This window comes from Pelophylax lessonae, assembly GCF_965119305.1.
Source record: "Pelophylax lessonae genome assembly, chromosome: 12".
NCBI lineage: Eukaryota > Metazoa > Chordata > Amphibia > Anura > Ranidae > Pelophylax > Pelophylax lessonae.
In genome coordinates, this window is record NC_138779.1 from 192636532 (window position 1) to 192656741 (window position 20210).

At 46.8% G+C, this 20210-nt stretch overlaps 1 protein-coding gene across 2 annotated transcripts in view; it reads left to right on the plus strand.

The window, feature by feature from the left end:
- The window catches only part of ERF (ETS2 repressor factor), a 214922-nt gene that overhangs the window by 98984 nt on the left and 95728 nt on the right, over positions 1–20210 (plus strand). Inside the window, exon 1 of one of the 2 annotated variants that reach the window (XM_082273593.1) lies at positions 5445–5555. The exons of the other annotated variant lie outside the window; for it this stretch is intronic. Within the exon in view, the coding sequence (XP_082129719.1) occupies positions 5534–5555 (22 nt within the window). The 5' untranslated portion in view covers positions 5445–5533. Of the gene's footprint in view, positions 1–5444; positions 5556–20210 lie in introns of those variants that run through there. 2 annotated transcript variants of the gene reach the window in all.

Genomic DNA, 20210 nt, shown 5'->3' on the forward strand with positions numbered 1-20210 from the left:
TACACTGTGCTGGCCCCTTCTGTACACTATGCTGCCCCCCCTCTATACACTGTGCTGGTCCCTTCTATACACTGTGCTGCCCCCCCTCTATACACTGTGCTGCCCCCCCTTCTATACACTGTGCTGGCCCCTTCTATACGCTGTGCTGGCCCCTTCTATACACTGTGCTGCCCCCCCCCCCTCTATACGCTGTGCTGGCCCCTTCTATACACTGTGCTGGCCCCTTCTATACACTGTGCTGGCCCCTTCTATACACTGTGCTGGCCCCCCTCTATACGCTGTGCTGGCCCCTTCTATACACTGTGCTGGCCCCTTCTATACACTATGCTGCCCCCCCCCCTCTATACACTGTGCTGGTCCCTTCTATACACTGTGCTGCCCCCCCTCTATACACTGTGCTGGTCCCTTCTATACACTGTGCTGCCCCCCCTCTATACACTGTGCTGGCCCCTTCTATACACTGTGCTGGTCCCTTCTATACACTGTGCTGCCCCCCCTTCTATACACTGTGCTGGCCCCCTCTATACACTGTGCTGGTCCCTTCTATACACTGTGCTGCTCCCCCTCTATACACTGTGCTGCCCCCCCCTCTATACACTGTGCTGGTCCCTTCTATACACTGTGCTGCCCCCCCCTGTATACACTGTGCTGGTCCCTTCTATACACTGTGCTGCCCCCCCTCTATACACTGTGCTGCCCCCCCCTTCTATACGCTGTGCTGGCCCCTTCTATACACTGTGCTGCCCCCCCCTTCTATACACTGTGCTGGCCCCTTCTATACACTGTGCTGCCCCCCCTCTATATGCTGTGCTGGCCCCTTCTATACACTGTGCTGGCCCCTTCTATACACTATGCTGCCCCCCCCCTCTATACACTGTGCTGGTCCCTTCTATACACTGTGCTGCCCCCCCCTTCTATACACTGTGCTGGCCCCTTCTATACACTATGCTGCCCCCCCCCTCTATACACTGTGCTGCCCCCCCCCCTCTATACACTGTGCTGGTCCCTTCTATACACTGTGCTGCCCCCCCCCCTCTATACACTGTGCTGCCCCCCCCTCTATACACTGTGCTGCCCCCCCCTTCTATACACTGTGCTAGCCCCTTCTATACGCTGTGCTGGCCCCTTCTATACACTGTGCTGCCCCCCCTTCTATACACTGTGCTGCCCCCCCTGTATACACTGTGCTGGCCCCCCTGTATACACTGTGCTGGTCCCTTCTATACACTGTGCTGCCCCCCCCCCTTCTATACACTGTGCTGGCCCCTTCTATACGCTGTGCTGGCCCCTTCTATACACTGTGCTGGCCCCTTCTATACACTGTGCTGCCCCCCCCTCTATACACTGTGCTGCCCCCCCCTCTATACGCTGTGCTGGCCCCTTCTATACACTGTGCTGGCCCCTTCTATACACTATGCTGCCCCCCCCTCTATACACTGTGCTGGTCCCTTCTATACACTGTGCTGCCCCCCCCCTTCTATACACTGTGCTGGCCCCTTCTGTACACTATGCTGCCCCCCCTCTATACACTGTGCTGGTCCCTTCTATACACTGTGCTGCCCCCCCCTCTATACACTGTGCTGCCCCCCCTTCTATACACTGTGCTGGCCCCTTCTATACGCTGTGCTGGCCCCTTCTATACACTGTGCTGCCCCCCCCCCCTCTATACGCTGTGCTGGCCCCTTCTATACACTGTGCTGGCCCCTTCTATACACTGTGCTGGCCCCCCTCTATACGCTGTGCTGGCCCCTTCTATACACTGTGCTGGCCCCTTCTATACACTATGCTGCCCCCCCCCTCTATACACTGTGCTGGTCCCTTCTATACACTGTGCTGCCCCCCCTCTATACACTGTGCTGGTCCCTTCTATACACTGTGCTGCCCCCCCTCTATACACTGTGCTGGCCCCTTCTATACACTGTGCTGGTCCCTTCTATACACTGTGCTGCCCCCCCCCTCTATACACTGTGCTGGTCCCTTCTATACACTGTGCTGCCCCCCCTCTATAGACTGTGCTGGCCCCCCTCTATACACTGTGCTGCCCCCCCTTCTATACACTGTGCTGCCCCCCCCTTCTATACGCTGTGCTGGCCCCTTCTATACACTGTGCTGGCCCCCTCTATACACTGTGCTGCCCCCCCCCCCTCTATACACTGTGCTGGCCCCTTCTATACACTGTGCTGCCCCCCCCCTCTATACACTGTGCTGGTCCCATACACTGTGCTGTCCCTCTATACACTGTGCTGCACCCCCTTCTATACACTGTGCTGCCCCCCTCTATACACTGTGCTGGCCCCTTCTATACACTATGCTGGTCCCCTTCTATACACTGTGCTGGCCCCCTCTATACACTGTGCTGTCCCTCTATACACTGTGCTGGCCCCTTCTATACACTGTGCTGGCCCCTTCTATACACTGTGCTGGCCCCTTCTATACACTGTGCTGGCCCCTTCTATACGCTGTGCTGGCCCCTTCTATACACTGTGCTGGCCCCTTCTATACACTGTGCTGCCCCCCCCTCTATACACTGTGCTGCCCCCCCCTCTATACGCTGTGCTGGCCCCTTCTATACACTGTGCTGGCCCCTTCTATACACTATGCTGCCCCCCCCCTCTATACACTGTGCTGGTCCCTTCTATACACTGTGCTGCCCCCCCCTTCTATACACTGTGCTGGCCCCTTCTGTACACTATGCTGCCCCCCCTCTATACACTGTGCTGGTCCCTTCTATACACTGTGCTGCCCCCCCCTCTATACACTGTGCTGCCCCCCCTTCTATACACTGTGCTGGCCCCTTCTATACGCTGTGCTGGCCCCTTCTATACACTGTGCTGCCCCCCCCCCCTCTATACGCTGTGCTGGCCCCTTCTATACACTGTGCTGGCCCCTTCTATACACTGTGCTGGCCCCCCTCTATACGCTGTGCTGGCCCCTTCTATACACTGTGCTGGCCCCTTCTATACACTATGCTGCCCCCCCCCTCTATACACTGTGCTGGTCCCTTCTATACACTGTGCTGCCCCCCCTCTATACACTGTGCTGGTCCCTTCTATACACTGTGCTGCCCCCCCTCTATACACTGTGCTGGCCCCTTCTATACACTGTGCTGGTCCCTTCTATACACTGTGCTGCCCCCCCCCTCTATACACTGTGCTGGTCCCTTCTATACACTGTGCTGCCCCCCCTCTATAGACTGTGCTGGCCCCCCTCTATACACTGTGCTGCCCCCCCTTCTATACACTGTGCTGCCCCCCCCTTCTATACGCTGTGCTGGCCCCTTCTATACACTGTGCTGGCCCCCTCTATACACTGTGCTGCCCCCCCCCTCTATACACTGTGCTGGCCCCTTCTATACACTGTGCTGCCCCCCCCCTCTATACACTGTGCTGGTCCCATACACTGTGCTGTCCCTCTATACACTGTGCTGCACCCCCTTCTATACACTGTGCTGCCCCCCTCTATACACTGTGCTGGCCCCTTCTATACACTATGCTGGTCCCCTTCTATACACTGTGCTGGCCCCCTCTATACACTGTGCTGTCCCTCTATACACTGTGCTGGCCCCTTCTATACACTGTGCTGGCCCCTTCTATACACTGTGCTGGCCCCTTCTATACACTGTGCTGGCCCCTTCTATACACTGTGCTGGCCCCTTCTATACACTGTGCTGGCCCCCCTCTATACGCTGTGCTGGCCCCTTCTATACACTGTGCTGGCCCCTTCTATACGCTGTGCTGCCCCCCCCTCTATACACTGTGCTGGTCCCTTCTATACACTGTGCTGCCCCCCCTCTATACACTGTGCTGGTCCCTTCTATACACTGTGCTGCCCCCCCTCTATACACTGTGCTGCCCCCCTCTATACACTGTGCTGGTCCCTTCTATACACTGTGCTGCCCCCCCCTCTATACACTGTGCTGCCCCCCTCTATACACTGTGCTGGCCCCTTCTATACGCTGTGCTGGTCCCTTCTATACACTGTGCTGCCCCCCCTCTATACACTGTGCTGCCCCCCCTTCTATACACTGTACACTGTGCTGCCCCCCCCCTTCTATACGCTGTGCTGGCCCCTTCTATACACTGTGCTGGCCCCCTCTATACACTGTGCTGCCCCCCCCTCTATACACTGTGCTGGCCCCTTCTATACACTGTGCTGCCCCCCCCTCTATACACTGTGCTGGTCCCATACACTGTGCTGTCCCTCTATACACTGTGCTGCACCCCCTTCTATACACTGTGCTGCCCCCCTCTATACACTGTGCTGGCCCCTTCTATACACTGTGCTGGCCCCCTCTATACACTGTGCTGGTCCCTGTATACACTGTGCTGTCCCTCTATACACTGTGCTGGCCCCTTCTATACACTGTGCTGGCCCCTTCTATACACTGTGCTGTCCCTCTATACACTGTGCTGCACCCCCTTCTATACACTGTGCTGGCCCCTTCTATACACTGTGCTGGCCCCCTCTATACACTGTGCTGGCCCCTTCTATACACTGTGCTGGCCCCCTCTATACACTGTGCTGGTCCCTGTATACACTGTGCTGTCCCTCTATACACTGTGCTGGCCCCTTCTATACACTGTGCTGGCCCCTTCTATACACTGTGCTGTCCCTCTATACACTGTGCTGCACCCCCTTCTATACACTGTGCTGCCCCCCTCTATACACTGTGCTGGCCCCTTCTATACACTGTGCTGGCCCCCTCTATACACTGTGCTGGTCCCTCTATACACTGTGCTGGCCCCTTCTATACACTGTGCTGGCCCCCTCTATACACTGTGCTGGTCCCTGTATACACTGTGCTGTCCCTCTATACACTGTGCTGCACCCCCTTCTATACACTGTGCTGGCCCCTTCTATACACTGTGCTGTCCCTCTATACACTGTGCTGCACCCCCTTCTATACACTGTGCTGGCCCCTTCTATACACTGTGCTGGCCCCTTCTATACACTGTGCTGGCCCCTTCTATACACTGTGCTGTCCCTCTATACACTGTGCTGGCCCCTTCTATACACTGTGCTGGCCCCCCTCTATACACTGTGCTGTCCCTCTATACACTGTGCTGTCCCTCTATACACTGTGCTGGCCCCTTCTATACACTGTGCTGACCCCTTCTATACACTGTGCTGGCCCCTTCTATACACTGTGCTGCCCCCTCTATACACTGTGCTGGCCCCTTCTATACACTGTGCTGCCCCCCCCTCTATACACTGTGCTGCTGCCCCCCTCCGCACATTGTCCTCGCTGGGCTCTCAGCACCCCTCGCCCCGCTCCGCACTCTCCGGTTCCCCCGTCCTGTGACGTAGACGTCGCGTCGGAGCGGTGAGGGGAGTCTCCATGGCGACGCGGTGTGCTGGGTGACGTCATGAGGGGGCGGCTCCCCGCGGCGTGGGCGTCCCGCGGGTGTAATGTGAGCGGGCGGGGGGAGGAGAGGAGGAGGAGGAGAAGCCCGGGGCCCGAGCGGGAGGAGGAGGAGACACTCATACCGGAACCAGGCACCGAGAGGAGAGCACAGCCAAGCCGGACACAGCCATGAAGACCCCGGCCGAGCCAGGTAATTCCCGAGCAAAGTCCCCGCAACTCCCCCCGCCGGCTGTCCGGCCACATGGCACGCCGCTCACTTCTCACTTGTTGCTGGCGGAACAACTTTGGCGCTGCGCTCTGGGGCTGAGAGGGGGGACAGGTCGCCCCTGGCAACCGCACTCTCCCGGTTGCTATGGGCAACAGCTGCAGTTTTTTTTCGCGCTGCGATGATGATTGGGCAGACATGACAGTCCGGAGCAACTTTTCCTGCACTTTTCCTGCATCGGATCCCTCTGTGATCGCAGGATGGAGATCTCCCCGTGTATGGGGGGGTCTGTACTATACAACCAATCCTCCAATATTACTTTACTAATCAATATGATCATCCAATAATAATCAATACAACTTATCAATTCTAGAGACCCTTCATTCTATCGAGCACTGCTTTAATTTCTACTCAGTTAGCTGTATTGTGTCCACACACCTATCAATATCACATGATTGATCATCCAATATGACTCAACTAATCAGTATGATCACCCCATGTGATTTTATTGATCATTATTGGTTGAACTAGATCGACTTGTGCCTTTTTTTTTTTTTTTTTCTTTTTTTTATCAACCAGACTATGTAATATAATAGGATTTTCCAATACAGCCTAACCGATCAAAAAAAGATTATCCAATACGACTTTATTGATCAATTTGATCTTCCAATACTGATTAACTGATCAATATGGTCTCCCAGTACGACTTTACTGATCAATTTGATCTTGCAATGCTAATCTATCAATATGATCACCCAATACTTTACTGATCAATTTGATCTTCCAATACTGTTTAACTGATCAATATGATCACACAGTACAACCCCAGTACAACTTTACTGATCAATTTTATCTTGCAACACTGCTTAACCAATTGATGTGATCACCCAATACGACTTTACTGATCAATTTTGATCATCCAATACTGCTTAAACTGATAAATATGATCACCCAATATGACTGTACTGATTGATTTGATCTTGCAATGCTAATTAACCGATCAATATGCTCATCCAATATGACTTTACTGATCAATTTGATCATCCAATACTGCTTAAACTGATCAATATGATCACCCAATACGACTTTACTGATCAATTTGATTTTGCAATGCAAATTAACCGATCTATATGGTCACCCAATATGACTTTACTGATCAATTTTATCTTACAATGTTAATTAAACGGATCAATGTGATCATTCAGTACGACTTTACTGATCAGTTTGATCTTGCAATACAACCTAAAAGATCAATATAATCACTCAATACGACTTGTCAATCCAATCCAGAGACTGTTCCATTGATATACAGAATTCTGGTTCAATGTCGCCTCCATCGGCTGTACGGTGTCCACACACTTATCAATATCATGTAATTGATCGTCTAATATGACAAACTGATCCGATCCATTGATGTATAGAGAGCTCTGGTCTGATTCCGGCTGTACGACACACACACACACACACACACACACACACACACACGTGTCGGGTGTAAAGTTATTGGGATGCACTTAACCGATCAAATCAAAACTGTAAAGCGGAGACCGTTTAATTGATCTGGAGAGCTTTGGTATTGATTTCACTTATCTGTATGATCGTTCAATAAAGTGGCAATTAATGATCAAAGTCACAAACCAGAGATCCTTCATTTGATCGCTTTAGCGAGCGTTCGTTTCGTTTTGACTTGATTGGTTGATTGACGTGTGGATTCCGTACAATTGATCATCCAACGCAACTGATCCAAATCACAAACGAGAGACCGATATAGAGAAATGTCATCCAATTGCGACTTGATCAGCTGTGTCCCCTCACCTATCATTGATTATCCTATGCGACGTGATTGAACGGTCTCCGATTTTACAATTTTGATTTGATTGGCGTATAAAGCCATGACTCGATTTCCACTCTGTTGATCAGCTCTATGTCACCCTCACACATACCGATATAATCAATCAACATTCTGTCTCGTGTGACTTAACTGATCAAATTAAAATCGGAAACCATTCAACCAATTTAGAATCTTATTGATTGGTTTAAAGTGGCCGCATACACACTGATACAATCATTCAATGCAACAAAAAATTATCCAATTGCATATTAATTTTAGATTGTATACCCGCCTCCATCCAATGAGTGTCCATGGTGATTGGCTGTGGTGGAATTTTATCATTCGCTTCTAATTGTATGAATATCTTTGTATGTCAGACAACCAATCATAATACAGATTAAGTGATTGTTGTCAATAGATGAGATTTTCAGCTGATACTGTATGTGTTACATTATTATAATTAATCGCTTGTACCAGGATCAATCACTAATTTAGACTTTGTCGTGTTGCGGTTTATCTTTGTCAGTTGTTTCTGATCACTTGAAGGATTATTGGTTCATGTGCCAGAAAGTTGCATGGAAGCCTGTTGCTGGATCTACTGTAACCTGGGCCACAGCAACACAGATTATTTTTATCAGTCAGTCGCAATTAAAACTAATCTACTGTGTTTTCGGTCTAGATTTTTAATGCAGGACAAGATCACATGTGTTTCGTTGTTTGATGTTTTAATTGGTGGTGATGAATCGCTTGTTTCTAGATCAATCGCAAATCCCCGTGTATCACCACTTTCAGTTGTGGTGTTAAAGCAAACTGTGTGTGATTGTGGTGGAGTGCAGAGCAGGGGTTGTACATGATTGCTGGCTTTGTGATTGTAGCAAAGTGTACATCAGGGATTGCACTGTAAAGTAGAGCTCAGAGAGTGTAGATCATTGGTTGTGTGATTGTTGTAATGTGCAGATCAGAAGTTGTACATTATCATTGCAGGTATTGTGTTGTGATTGCAGTAAAGTGCAGATCAGGGATTGGCTTATCATTGTGTGATTGTGACAACTTGCAGATCAGGGGTTGGCTATCATTGTGTGATTGTGACAACTTGCAGATCAGGGGTTGCGCGATTGTGACAACTTGCAGATTGGGAATTATCCATTGTTGTGTGATTGTGACAACTTGCAGATTGGGAATTGTGCATCGTTGTGTGATTGTGACAACTTGCAGATCCGGAATTGTGCATCGTTGTGTGATTGTGACAACTTGCAGATCAGGGGTTGTGCATCGTGTGATTGTGACAACTTGCAGATCAGGGGTTGCGCATCGTTGTGTGATTGTGACAACTTGCAGATCAGGGGTTGTGCATCGTTGTGTGATTGTGACAACTTGCAGATCAGGGGTTGTGCATCGTGTGATTGTGACAACTTGCAGATCAGGGGTTGCGCATCGTTGTGTGATTGTGACAACTTGCAGATCAGGGGTTGTGCATCGTGTGATTGTGACAACTTGCAGATTGGGGATTGTGCATCGTTGTGTCATTGTGACAACTTGCAGATCAGGGGTTGCGCATCGTTGTGTGATTGTGACAACTTGCAGATCAGGGGTTGTGCATCGTGTGATTGTGACAACTTGCAGATTGGGGATTGTGCATCGTTGTGTCATTGTGACAACTTGCAGATCAGGGGTTGCGCATCGTTGTGTCATTGTGACAACTTGCAGATCAGGGGTTGCGCATCGTTGTGTGATTGTGACAACTTGCAGGTCAGGGATTGCGTATCGTTGTGTTTTTTGTGACAACTTGCAGATCAGGGGTTGTGCTTCGTTGTTGTGTTTGACAACTTGCTGATCAGGGATTGTGTATCGTTGTGTGATTGTGACAACTTGTAGATTGGGGATTGCGCATCGTTGTGTGATTGTGATAACTTGCAGATCAGGTATTGTACATTGTAAAGTAGAGCTCAGAGAGTGTATATCATTGCTGGTTGTGTGATTGCAGCAGTGTAGATCAGAGATTGTACATGAATGCTGGTTGTGTGATTGTAATGAGATGCAGATCAGAGATTACATGGGGCTGATTGATCATCCATGGTTGCATGTGAAGTGTAACCAGACCCCCTGTACAGTTATCCTCCACTCTTGTTTTGTGTCATCCTCATTTGTTGTGAATGGAGAATCGCACACAGTTGTGTGTTGTCACCTCGCTGTGCCTGTTGTAGGATCACACTACGTTTGTCTTTTGCTGTCGGTGAAATCTGATGTCCCCATGTTGGGGTATCCTGGGGCTGTCAGTTGATTCTGGGGGTCCTTAACACCGACCAGCTCCCCCCCCCCCCCCCTTCCCTCCCAGGCGGATACAGTTGTATCCGAGCTCCACGTTCCAAATGGAACTTTTTGTTTCCGACAAACAACGTGCTCTTAAGGTGGCCCAGCCGGCTGGCTCTGCGTGGGTTAAGCCATGTAACTGCTCTAAACTTTGTCCAGAAGCTGCTAATGGCAATTTACTTTCCATGAGCTAAGCCTTTCCCTGCGGATTAACCCTTTCTTGTTTGGATTGTGCACACAGGCTGCTGGTGGGGGGGGGGGGGTAAGCTCTGGTTCTCAGGCTGCTGTTGGGTAGCAGTATTTTTTTTTTTTTGTGCCACTGTGCTTTGATCTCTATGCTGCCACTTTTCTTTTGTGAAGATCTTAGAGCCCCATGTGCTGTCGGGGTGGATCCTTGTCACTGCGATTGGCCCATCTGTCAATTGCAGCGTCTTGGGCTCGGCTCACACTTGCGCTGTGAAAACGCACGCTTGGTGCACTGCGGTGCTGTTCATTCTAAATGGCGCACACTAGAGAACATGCATTGCAGCATACAGTCACTCACTTTTTGTGGTTAAAAAGTAAATTGCTTTTTATTTTGTTAAATTCAAACGAATGACCTGCCTTAACGCAATGCAGGTCGCTGTGTGAATGTGCGCGTTACAGCAGTGTGAATCGAGCCTTGGAGGACATACAAGGTGCGTTCTTGTATCTGTGCATTATCACCTATGTTTGACCCTTTAAAAGTTGTCAACGTGGGGGGAGCAGGAAAGATCCGCCGATCACTTGACCACTGTGATTGGCTGTTGCAGCAGTCACATGATCGGGAGCTGATCCCACCAGCTATTGATCATTAGCAGGGACCAAAAGCCACCGTGAGCGTTCTCTCAAAACAGAAACATTGGCCGTCCAGTGACGCATATGTGCGGAGTGTGTTTAAAAAAGCCGACCTTTTTCTGCGATTCATGTGTGGAAAGAGGTTAAACAGATTGGGCCTCCTTCACACTGGCAATACCTTACATGCGTTTATAGGACGTTAATGCACGGAACTATTTTAAATGGTATAATTCATGCTGCGTTTACAGAATCCTGTGCGTCCAGATTGGATCCTCTGAATGCGTCCGAACACAAGATCTCACTCTGGGAAGCATTATCTATAATATTATAAAGAAACTTTACACACCTCCAGATTAATTTATGCGTTTTCTGTGCGTTTGGGAGCTAAAAAAACGGGGGGGGGGGGGGGGCTTGTGTAATTGTAGCCTCGGAGGTGCATTTTTTTAATGCGATTTTATATATTTGCAATATTCTTTGTAGGAATCGCAGTATGCGTTTCTTTCCTCTGGAGTCGATCTAAAGTTTCATTTTTTTGAATGCGATTTATATATTTGGAGGAATAAAATTAGCGCCAATTTATTTTCAAAGTGAATAACAATCTCAAATGAGTAAATAAATGATCCTAAAAATCAATAAACTTATTAAGATTGTGTGTATATATGTGTGTGTGTGTGTGTGTGTATATGTATATATATATATATATATATATATATATATATATATATATATATATATATATATATATATATATATATATATATATATATATATAATGTAATAGTGAATATTATGTAAGAATCGCAGTATGCGTTTCTTTCCTCTGGAGTCGATCTAAAGTTTAATTTTTTTTGAATGCGATTTTATATATTTGGGCGAATGAAAATAAATTTCAAAGTGAATAACAATCTCAAATGAGTAAATGATCATAAAATCAATAAACTGTAAGAAAAAAAAAAAATATATATATATATAGTGAATATTATGTAAGAATTGCAGTATGCGTTTCTTTCCTCCTGGAGTCGATTTTAAAGTTTCATTTTTTTTTTTAATGCAATGGCATATTTGGAATATTCTTTGTAAGAATCGCAGTATGCGTTTTCTTTCCTCCGGAGTCGATCTAAAGTTTCATTGTGCTTTTTTGCAGCAGACCTTGAAAACGGTTTAGTTTCCACCTGAACAAATTCCGTCCAGGTGTTTTCCTCCTCAGGACACAAGCTGTCATGTCGTTGTCCCTTCTCCCTCCTTTTCTTTGTAATCTTGTTTTGAATCCCCCCCCCCCCCCCTCCCAATCCTTTGCTTTTTATTTGGCGCCACCTTAAACCCACCCCCCTCCCCGGGTAGCCTGATTGTCTGTCTTTTGGAATTTGAAGCCTTCCCCCCTCCTCTTCTTCACCCTCCCATCCTCTCTTCCTAAACTCTATTCTGCTTCTGTTAAGACTTGTCCTTAATTGAGGCTCCCCAAACCGTTCCCGTCTCTTTTTCGCATGTCTTGTTTCAAGCCGAGCCAAGGCCAAATTACTGATACAATTGCAAAACTCCCAGACTCGTCAAAACCAATCAAAAAGCAGCGTTTTTAACACTTTTTGATTTTTTGATTGTGTCGCGGTTATTGATCACGTTTTTGATTGGTAAAATAGTCTATTTTATATTGCAACTTTTCATAGACGTTCTTGGATGTCCTTGGATCATAGACGCGTGCAAAGTATTCTCACTGGCGTCTGACTTTATTAAATATGTTCCTGGGTTCTGAAAAAATGACATCCTGCATGGGCCCCTTATACACGGGTTGTCTAGCCCTGGTGCGCCCAATAATGGTGGTGTTGTGTGGCTGAACACTTGTGTTTTTTTTAGTTGGTACTCCCATTTAGGCTTGCATCACACCTATAGATAACATGGCGCATACGCGTTTCCGCACATTTTCAATAAGTTCCCATGCGTCGTGTGTAGGGCAGCCGTTTCAGGCTTGGTTCACACCTACAGGTGCAATGGAGTTTGCGCATTTCCGCTAGTTTTTAGCTCATTCGTTTCAGGCTTGGTTGATACTTAAGGCCCGTACACTCAATAAGAAAATCTGAAGGGAAATTTCGTCCGACGACCGATTTGCCGATTTTCGGATTGTTAGTATGGTGCTTTCAACAGCTGACTCCGACTTTTCGGCCGACAAAATCCTGATGTGCAGGCTATAAAATTTTTGTCCTCCGTCAAAACAACGTACGATTTTTCGTCTCATTAGTACAGATTGCGACGGAAAAAAATCTTAAGGGCAAGACTAGGCATACTCAGAGACGAAAGAACACATAGAAAGCAATCCAACACATGACATCACTTCTGAAGTAGAATTCTGTCGTACGGGAAAATTAGTATGAAAATAACCTCTTCACTTTCCACATCAGACTAGCATGCCACAAAAAACGGACGACAGATCGTTCGATAATCTGATTGTGTGTACGGGGCTTTACAGGTGCGACCACGTTTGTGCTTTGCGCCCCAGGACGACGTCATCTGCGACGAAACACGTCGGGCTAGCGATGTGATGACGTCACCGCGCTCTCACGATCCCAGAAGGACGGGTGTTCAGCTGTAGCCGGCTGGCTTTTTTTTTTTTTTTTTTTTTTTTTTTTTTAATACGCTTTTGATATACTATCCATGTAAGTGCAATATTGTGGTGTTCCCAATAAATTATGGTTTTACACTATGGTGCCTTTCCCATTGTTTTTTATGTGGTACATATGTCCTGCTGCCATGTGAGTTCTGATGGACCTTTTTGGATGGGTGCCCTCTGATCCCCTACCTGGAGTTGGTTGCTTGGTGGAGTGTTACAAGCACTATTGACAGTTGAGGTCAGGTGGCTGTGGTAAGCAGATTAATCTATTGGTGGAGGATATTTTCATTCGGTGGAGGATTTATAATAACTGAGTTACCATATTGTGGTTTACTTTGAGGATTAAATTTTAGTTGGACCTTCACGGGCGTCTTTTTTTTTTTTTTTTTTTTTTTTTTTATTATTTCACTCCATTATGTGTTATTTGTGATTGTCAATTGCACACAAATTTTCATTTTTAGCGTGACTATTTTTGTTTGGTTGGGAGGTATCTCGTTGTATAGTTGCAGCTTATATATCCATTATTTCCTTTTAGTATTGTTTAGCGCAGTTACTTTTCCCTTTTTTACAATTGCGTGTAGGGTAGCCTATTCATTTCAGGCTTGGTTCACACCTACAGGCGCAATAGGACTTGTGCATTTCTGCTCGTTCTCAGCGTGTTGGGCAGCCCATTCGTTTCAAGCTTGGTTTACACACACAGGTACAACCGTGCATTAAGTGTAGGGCAGCCTAATAATTTCAGGCTTGGTTCACAACTACAGGCACAATGAAGCGTGTGCATTTCCGCGTGTTTTTAGCATGTTGGGCAGCCCATTCATTTCAGGCTTGGTTTATACTTGGTGGTGCGACCATGAGATTTTGCACATTTTCCAGTACACCGTAGTGTGAACCAAGCCTTGGCACCTTTTTTATAGGTTTTTAGGAATGTGTGTCTGGAACGCGCTCCAGCCTTATATCCCTTAATGTGGAGGACCCCAAACTAGTATCACTTGGGACTGTTTCTGCCCCATCTGGCTGCATTGTATTTTAGCTTGCCATAGACTTAAATGCCAGAATTGGATGCACAGGCTAGGTGTCCCATGCACAACAGGCTTTAAAATCTTGCTGATGATTACTACTACTTAGTAGAGATCAAAATATGCAGTGGAAATGTAAGTGAACGGATTTACCTGCCCAGATATTTTCAATGCTGTTCAGCTCCTCTTGTGGTTTATACCAGTGGTCCTCAGCCCTGGCCTACAGGGCCCACTAACAAGCCAGGTTTGCAAGATAACTGAAATACATCCCAGGTGATATCATTTGCTGCTCAGTGATTGCAGTACTCTAGTCTGCATCTCCCCAAGGTAATACTTAAAATCTGGCCTGTTAGTGGGCCCTGAGGACCGGAGTTGAGGACCACTGGTATACAACCCTTTAGTACTGCATATAGTTATTGCAGATTTCTCTGTTGCTGGTCTGCTTATTGGTCTATCAATAGGTATGAATTTACTAGTGAGGTACTCAACGTACTCTACCTCTTCTGTAAACTTTCTAAAGAGCCACACTCTAGCTCCCAGTGTCTGAAATATGTTGGCTCACATGCTGCCTTCCTTGTAGGATTTCTGGACTATAGTTTTTGACAATACTGCAGTAGCATTTTGAAATGCATTCAATCTCTTTTTGCTTTGGACTTTGCTCAAGTGTGTGTCTGCGTTTTGATGGGCTTTTTGCCCCCCCCCCCCCATGTGCTCTAATTCAATTATATGGGGGCACATTATCGCACCAAAAAAAAAAGCATCAGATTTTTTTTTCCCCCCCAAGGTACAAAAAGAGAATGACCTAGGTGTAAAAAAAAAAAAAAAAAATAATATGGTAATTCTCTTGTGCATCAGCTTAGGCGTAAAATCGCTCAGGTGTGCGCGGGAACTGAAAGATGTTGGATTATTTGCATGGGAATTCAGTCGTTTTGGGTCTTGATTGGAGTGAACTTATTGCTTAGACTTGCGTCTAAACTACCGCACTTCTGATAAGTGACCGTTATGGAGCCTCCTCACTGCCAGTTTAATGGCGCACCAAAACACCACAACCACATGCGGGTTGTAGGACATCTGTTGTGGGTCGCATTTGGTGGCGCCCGTTCAATGTAAGGGGGGGATAAGTTTTGCTGCAGGCATGAAATGTGTTTTGCATGATAGTGAATAGTGATATGCTGGCTGTCCATACACATCCTCCCCATCCTGCAGCGCTACTCGTTGGACAACCTCCCAAAACTACAGTCGTGACACCGCTGTGTACAATTATAGAACCATTTGTAGCTTAGAATGTTGGTGCAAGCGCTTATTTGCGCACGCTATCGGACATTAAAGGTACGTTCACACTACTTCTGCGTTGTACGTCAAAAATATCATACTTTCCTGCAACACACAGCGGCTCCGTTAATTCCTATGCCAAGCCCACGTATCTGCAGTCACATACGCCAAAACACATGGTGCCTTTTTAGAGAGCGGTGCGGTTTCTCAAAGGGGTCAGGGACTGATTTTGAGCGTTTCTCTTGTAATGAAATGAATGGGCTGCCTTACATGCAATACTCGGTATCACACCGCGCTCCTATGGTGTGACTGGCACTGTTTACTCTTCACGATTGGGAACTGTGGGCAGAGTTGCCACGATTCTGCCGGTGATAACAAAGCGCATGGCAATCGCTGCAAAACATGCAACTTACATTTGGTGCCTTTTATCCTTCAGTGGCACCTCAAATGTGATGGTATTCTGCTGTGATTGTGGTGCGGCAAATCTTGCCTTTTAACAATTGCATGAAGCTGGTCTCTCAAAAAGGAGCAGGAGCTTTTTTTCAGGGACAAACCAGTATAGGGGAGCCCGTTAAGTGAATGGGATGGCCCTATGTGACACACAGATTCACGTGAGAATCTTTCCTGCTATGCGGTATGAGAACGGGCTCGTTGTTGTTGCGTCGTCGCGCTGTGTGTGTGTGTTGTCGTCGCGCTGTGTGTGTGTGTGTGTTGTCGTCGCGCTGTGTGTGTGTGTGTTGTCGTCGCGCTGTGTGTGTGTGTGTGTGTGTGTGTGTGTGTTGTCGTCGCGCTGTGTGTGTGTGTGTGTGTGTTGTCGTCGCGCTGTGTGTGTGTGTGTTGTCGTCGCGCTGTGTGTGTGTGTGTTGTCGTCGCGCTGTGTGTGTGTGTGTTGTCGTCGCGCTGTGTGTGTGTGTGTTGTCGTCGCGCTGTGTGTGTGTGTGTTGTCGTCGCGCTGTGTGTGTGTGTGTTGTCGTCGCGCTGTGTGTGTGTGTGTTGTCGTCGCGCTGTGTGTGTGTGTTGTCGTCGCGCTGTGTGTGTGTGTGTGTGTGTGTGTGTGTGTGTTGTCGTTGCGCTGTGTGTGTGTTGTCGTCGCGCTGTGTGTGTGTGTGTGTGTGTGTGTGTGTGTTGTCGTCGCCGCGCTATGTGGGTTTTTTTTTTTTTTTTTTTAACTAACTTTATTAAGTCACAAAATTTTTAATTTTATTAATCTTTATGTACAACAGCGGTGGTGTGCGTTGCAAGCAGCTGCGCTGAACAAAGTTTGAAGATGTCCAATTTTTTTTTGTTTCCAAGCGCAGTGATGTAAACTGAACTCAGGACTCCAGGCTGCCCATTGCATTTGATGTGAATGAGCCCTAATGGGATCTGCTGCCCATTCCTTTAAAGTGAGCAGCACGTAGAGCCCGTGGCACAGCACGGATTTGGCGCATTGAAAATACACCGACCTATGTATTTTTCTTTGGTTGATGAAACCCCCTCCACCCCTTGTTTTTATTCTGACGTATTTCAGTCCGCTGCTAAAATAAAATTGCTTGTTTTAAAAGCTAAAAAAAAAAAAGAAAAATAGCGTTGGCCTAGTAAGCCCCTTGCTTTGGCGGCGGAAGAGTTAAGACCTTGCGTTAACTTGCAGGCCCAGACAGATGGAAATTCCTTGTAAAGTTTCCACTGTTTAAATGTATAAATGTGAGTGTGTGCGCTGTTCCTGCAGTCTGTGTCTTTAAAGCTGTCCTGGAATCGGAGTGATGTAATGTTGGTTTTTGAAACAGAGATTGAATTCCAGCCTTTTAGCTTTTGGCTCAAGGGATTACAGAGAGGGTGGTGTGGTTTGGGATGGGGAAGAGCGGAGGGGAGAGGGGGGGGGGGGGGTTGGTGCATTTAAAGAGATAGCAACACCACCGCCGCTGCTTCCTGGAACTCTGTGGCAACTTGTGTTGGAGCAGATTTTTTATTTTTTCCTCCCCGGTTTATTTTTAAATCGTCCCTTTCCTTCCCAAGGTGTTGAAGGACATTCGTTAGGAATTGCACGGCATGCATTGTTCACAATCATTGGGTTGTATGATATGTAGATGATCGCTTTAGATACACTCAGGCTATCAGCCTCTAAAGAAAAGTTGGTATGCGGAGTTCTTTGTCACTTGTGCAACTGTATCTTGTGTGTATGTGGATGGATTCAAATGGCGCATGACCCTCCGGGGTTATGGGAAAGTTGACGTAGTATCAGATTTCCTTTTTTTTTTTTTTTTATGTTTAGGACAAAGTAATGTGTAAATATAACACTTCCAAGAAATGTTGCAAACTTCCCCTTGACAATTCCGTCTTCTGATTTTTCCAGATGAGTCTCACGAAGGAGGGACCCATGTTTATTCAGGAATCACTGTCAGCACCCCCCCCAGATTGAGATGCAGGGTCTGGATCAGAAATGATATGTTGGGTCTCAGTCACATGACCAGGGTCTCCATCTTGTCACTGGATTAAGATGCTGGTTCAGAGATAACATTCTGGGTCTCAGTCACATGACCGGGGTTTTCCTTTTTTCTCCCGGGATTGGGATGCTGGATCAGAAATGACATGTTGGGGTCTCATTCACATGACCAGGGTCTGCATCTTGTCACTGGATTAAGATGCTATTTCATAGATAACATTCTGGGTCTCAGTCACATGACCAGGGTTTTCCTTTTTCTCCCGGGATTGGGATGCTGGATCAGAAATGACATGTTGGGTCTCATTCACATGACCAGGGTCTGCATCTTATCTCAGGATTGGGATGCTCGCTCAGAAATGACATGTTGGGCCTCATTCACATGACCAGGGTCTGCATCTTATCTCAGGATTGCCCCAGATATGTGCTTTTCCTGACTTAGGACCAGCGTCTGCCTTTGCTTCTTAAAACTCGGGTGCTGTGGTCAGCGTAAGGTCTCATGCATGCTGCAGCTCTTAAATGCCCATTTTTATGTTTATTTTTTCCCTGTCTAGGCTACCAGATGGGCGCTTATGTGTCCATGCCCCCATAGGCGTTTACACGTGTTTTAGAGGCAGAAATCTGAATGCGTAAAAATCATGTTCAGGAGAGGAGTTTTTCGGGCAGGTAAAACGCTCGATGCACCTAAATGCTAGGATCCTTTAGCACTTGAAAAAATTGATATTCTGGTCAATGAAATGAATGAACACCTAAGTCCCGGTTCACACTACCGCGACTGGTCAGCCTGACAAGTCGCGGTCCATTCTGTGCTACGGGAACCGTTCTAATAGGAGCGACTCAAGTCGCTCCGACTTAGAAAATAGTTCCTTTACTACTTTGGGGCGACATTGGAGCGACTTGCATTGACTTCCATTATGTGAAGTCTGTGCAAGTCGTGCCGAAGTCGCGGTGCACGGGACTTCACAGGTCGCCCCCGAAGTCGATCGCTTTAGTGTGAACCGACACTAATTGTCTTATTATGGCTTTAGGCATGTTTAACATTCAACAAAGAGGTCGGCAACACAGTGTAGTATGCTGAAAAAAAATCTTTATTCTAAATCCATCAGAAATAAAGCATTCTATGCACAGGTTTCAGCCCTGGTGGGATTTATTCATGAAGACCTGACCAAGGCCCACTTGGGTTGAAACGCGTCAACATCTCTTGTGCATAGGATGCTTTACTCCTGATGGATTTAGAATAAAGAAGATTTTTATCAGCATACTACACTGTTACCGGCCTCTTGGTTGGATGTTACATCACATTGTGCGAAGCTGCGGTCCGAGCACAGGTGTTCGGTGCGTATTTGCAATATATCTGTAAGGGTTGTAGCTGCGTTTTCTCCTGTCAGAGAGGCATTCAGTAGAGCCTAGTGTGCATGAGACCTAACTGTTTGTCTTTTGTTATGCTGGGGGTGAGAACACGGACAACTCCTGGCTCTGACCTTTTGGCAGGGAACAATAGCCATTGAACAAGGTTTCTAATCTCTCTGATCGCTATTTTTGCAGATGGATGGCAGTTTGCAAGTAACATGCACCACCTTTTTTTTACTGAATGTGCATGGTTATGTACTGAGCATACAAGTTGGGAGATGTTTTTTTATGGAAAACCATGGCTATTGTCTGTAATAATATAGCAAAAACTATACTATAATAATAAAATGATCATCACATATGATAGTGCACTAACAATACAAATTGATTAAAAATGTTTACATTGATTTTTAATCAATTTTGTATTGTTAGCGCAATATTTATTGGCCTATTCTTCATTATTTAGGCTACATTCACACCTGAGCGTAGCGTTTTACCGCGTTTTTTACCGCAATTTTTACCGCGATTTACAGGCATTTTTACAGGCATTTTTTGTGCAGGCGTTTTTAGATTGAATAGAAACCAATGGAAAACGCCTGTAATCTGCCCAAAAAGAAGCTCATGTACTTTTTTGAGCGTTGGGCGTTTTGCTTACAGCGTCAAAACGCTCAGATGTGAACAGGGGCCATTGAAATGAATAGGATTTGTTTTGTTGGGCGTTTTGAGAGCTGATCCTAGAGCAGAAAAACTCCCCAAAAACGCCCCAAAACGCCTACATGTGAACGGAGCCTTAAACCTGTCTAGTGCTGCTTTCCAATGTTTTATTTTTGTTTTGCGCACCTTTCACTTTCACCACTACTATTCATCACATATGATAAGCACCCAATAAAAGGGCTTCGCCACTGCATGTCGGAGCTCAGTGTCCATTTTTTTTTTCTTCTGTAGAAAAAGCCATTTGAGGGAAAAAAAGGGGATTTTAAAAGTTGAGTCTTTCTGTCAGAATGAATTCCCCAATACACTTAAA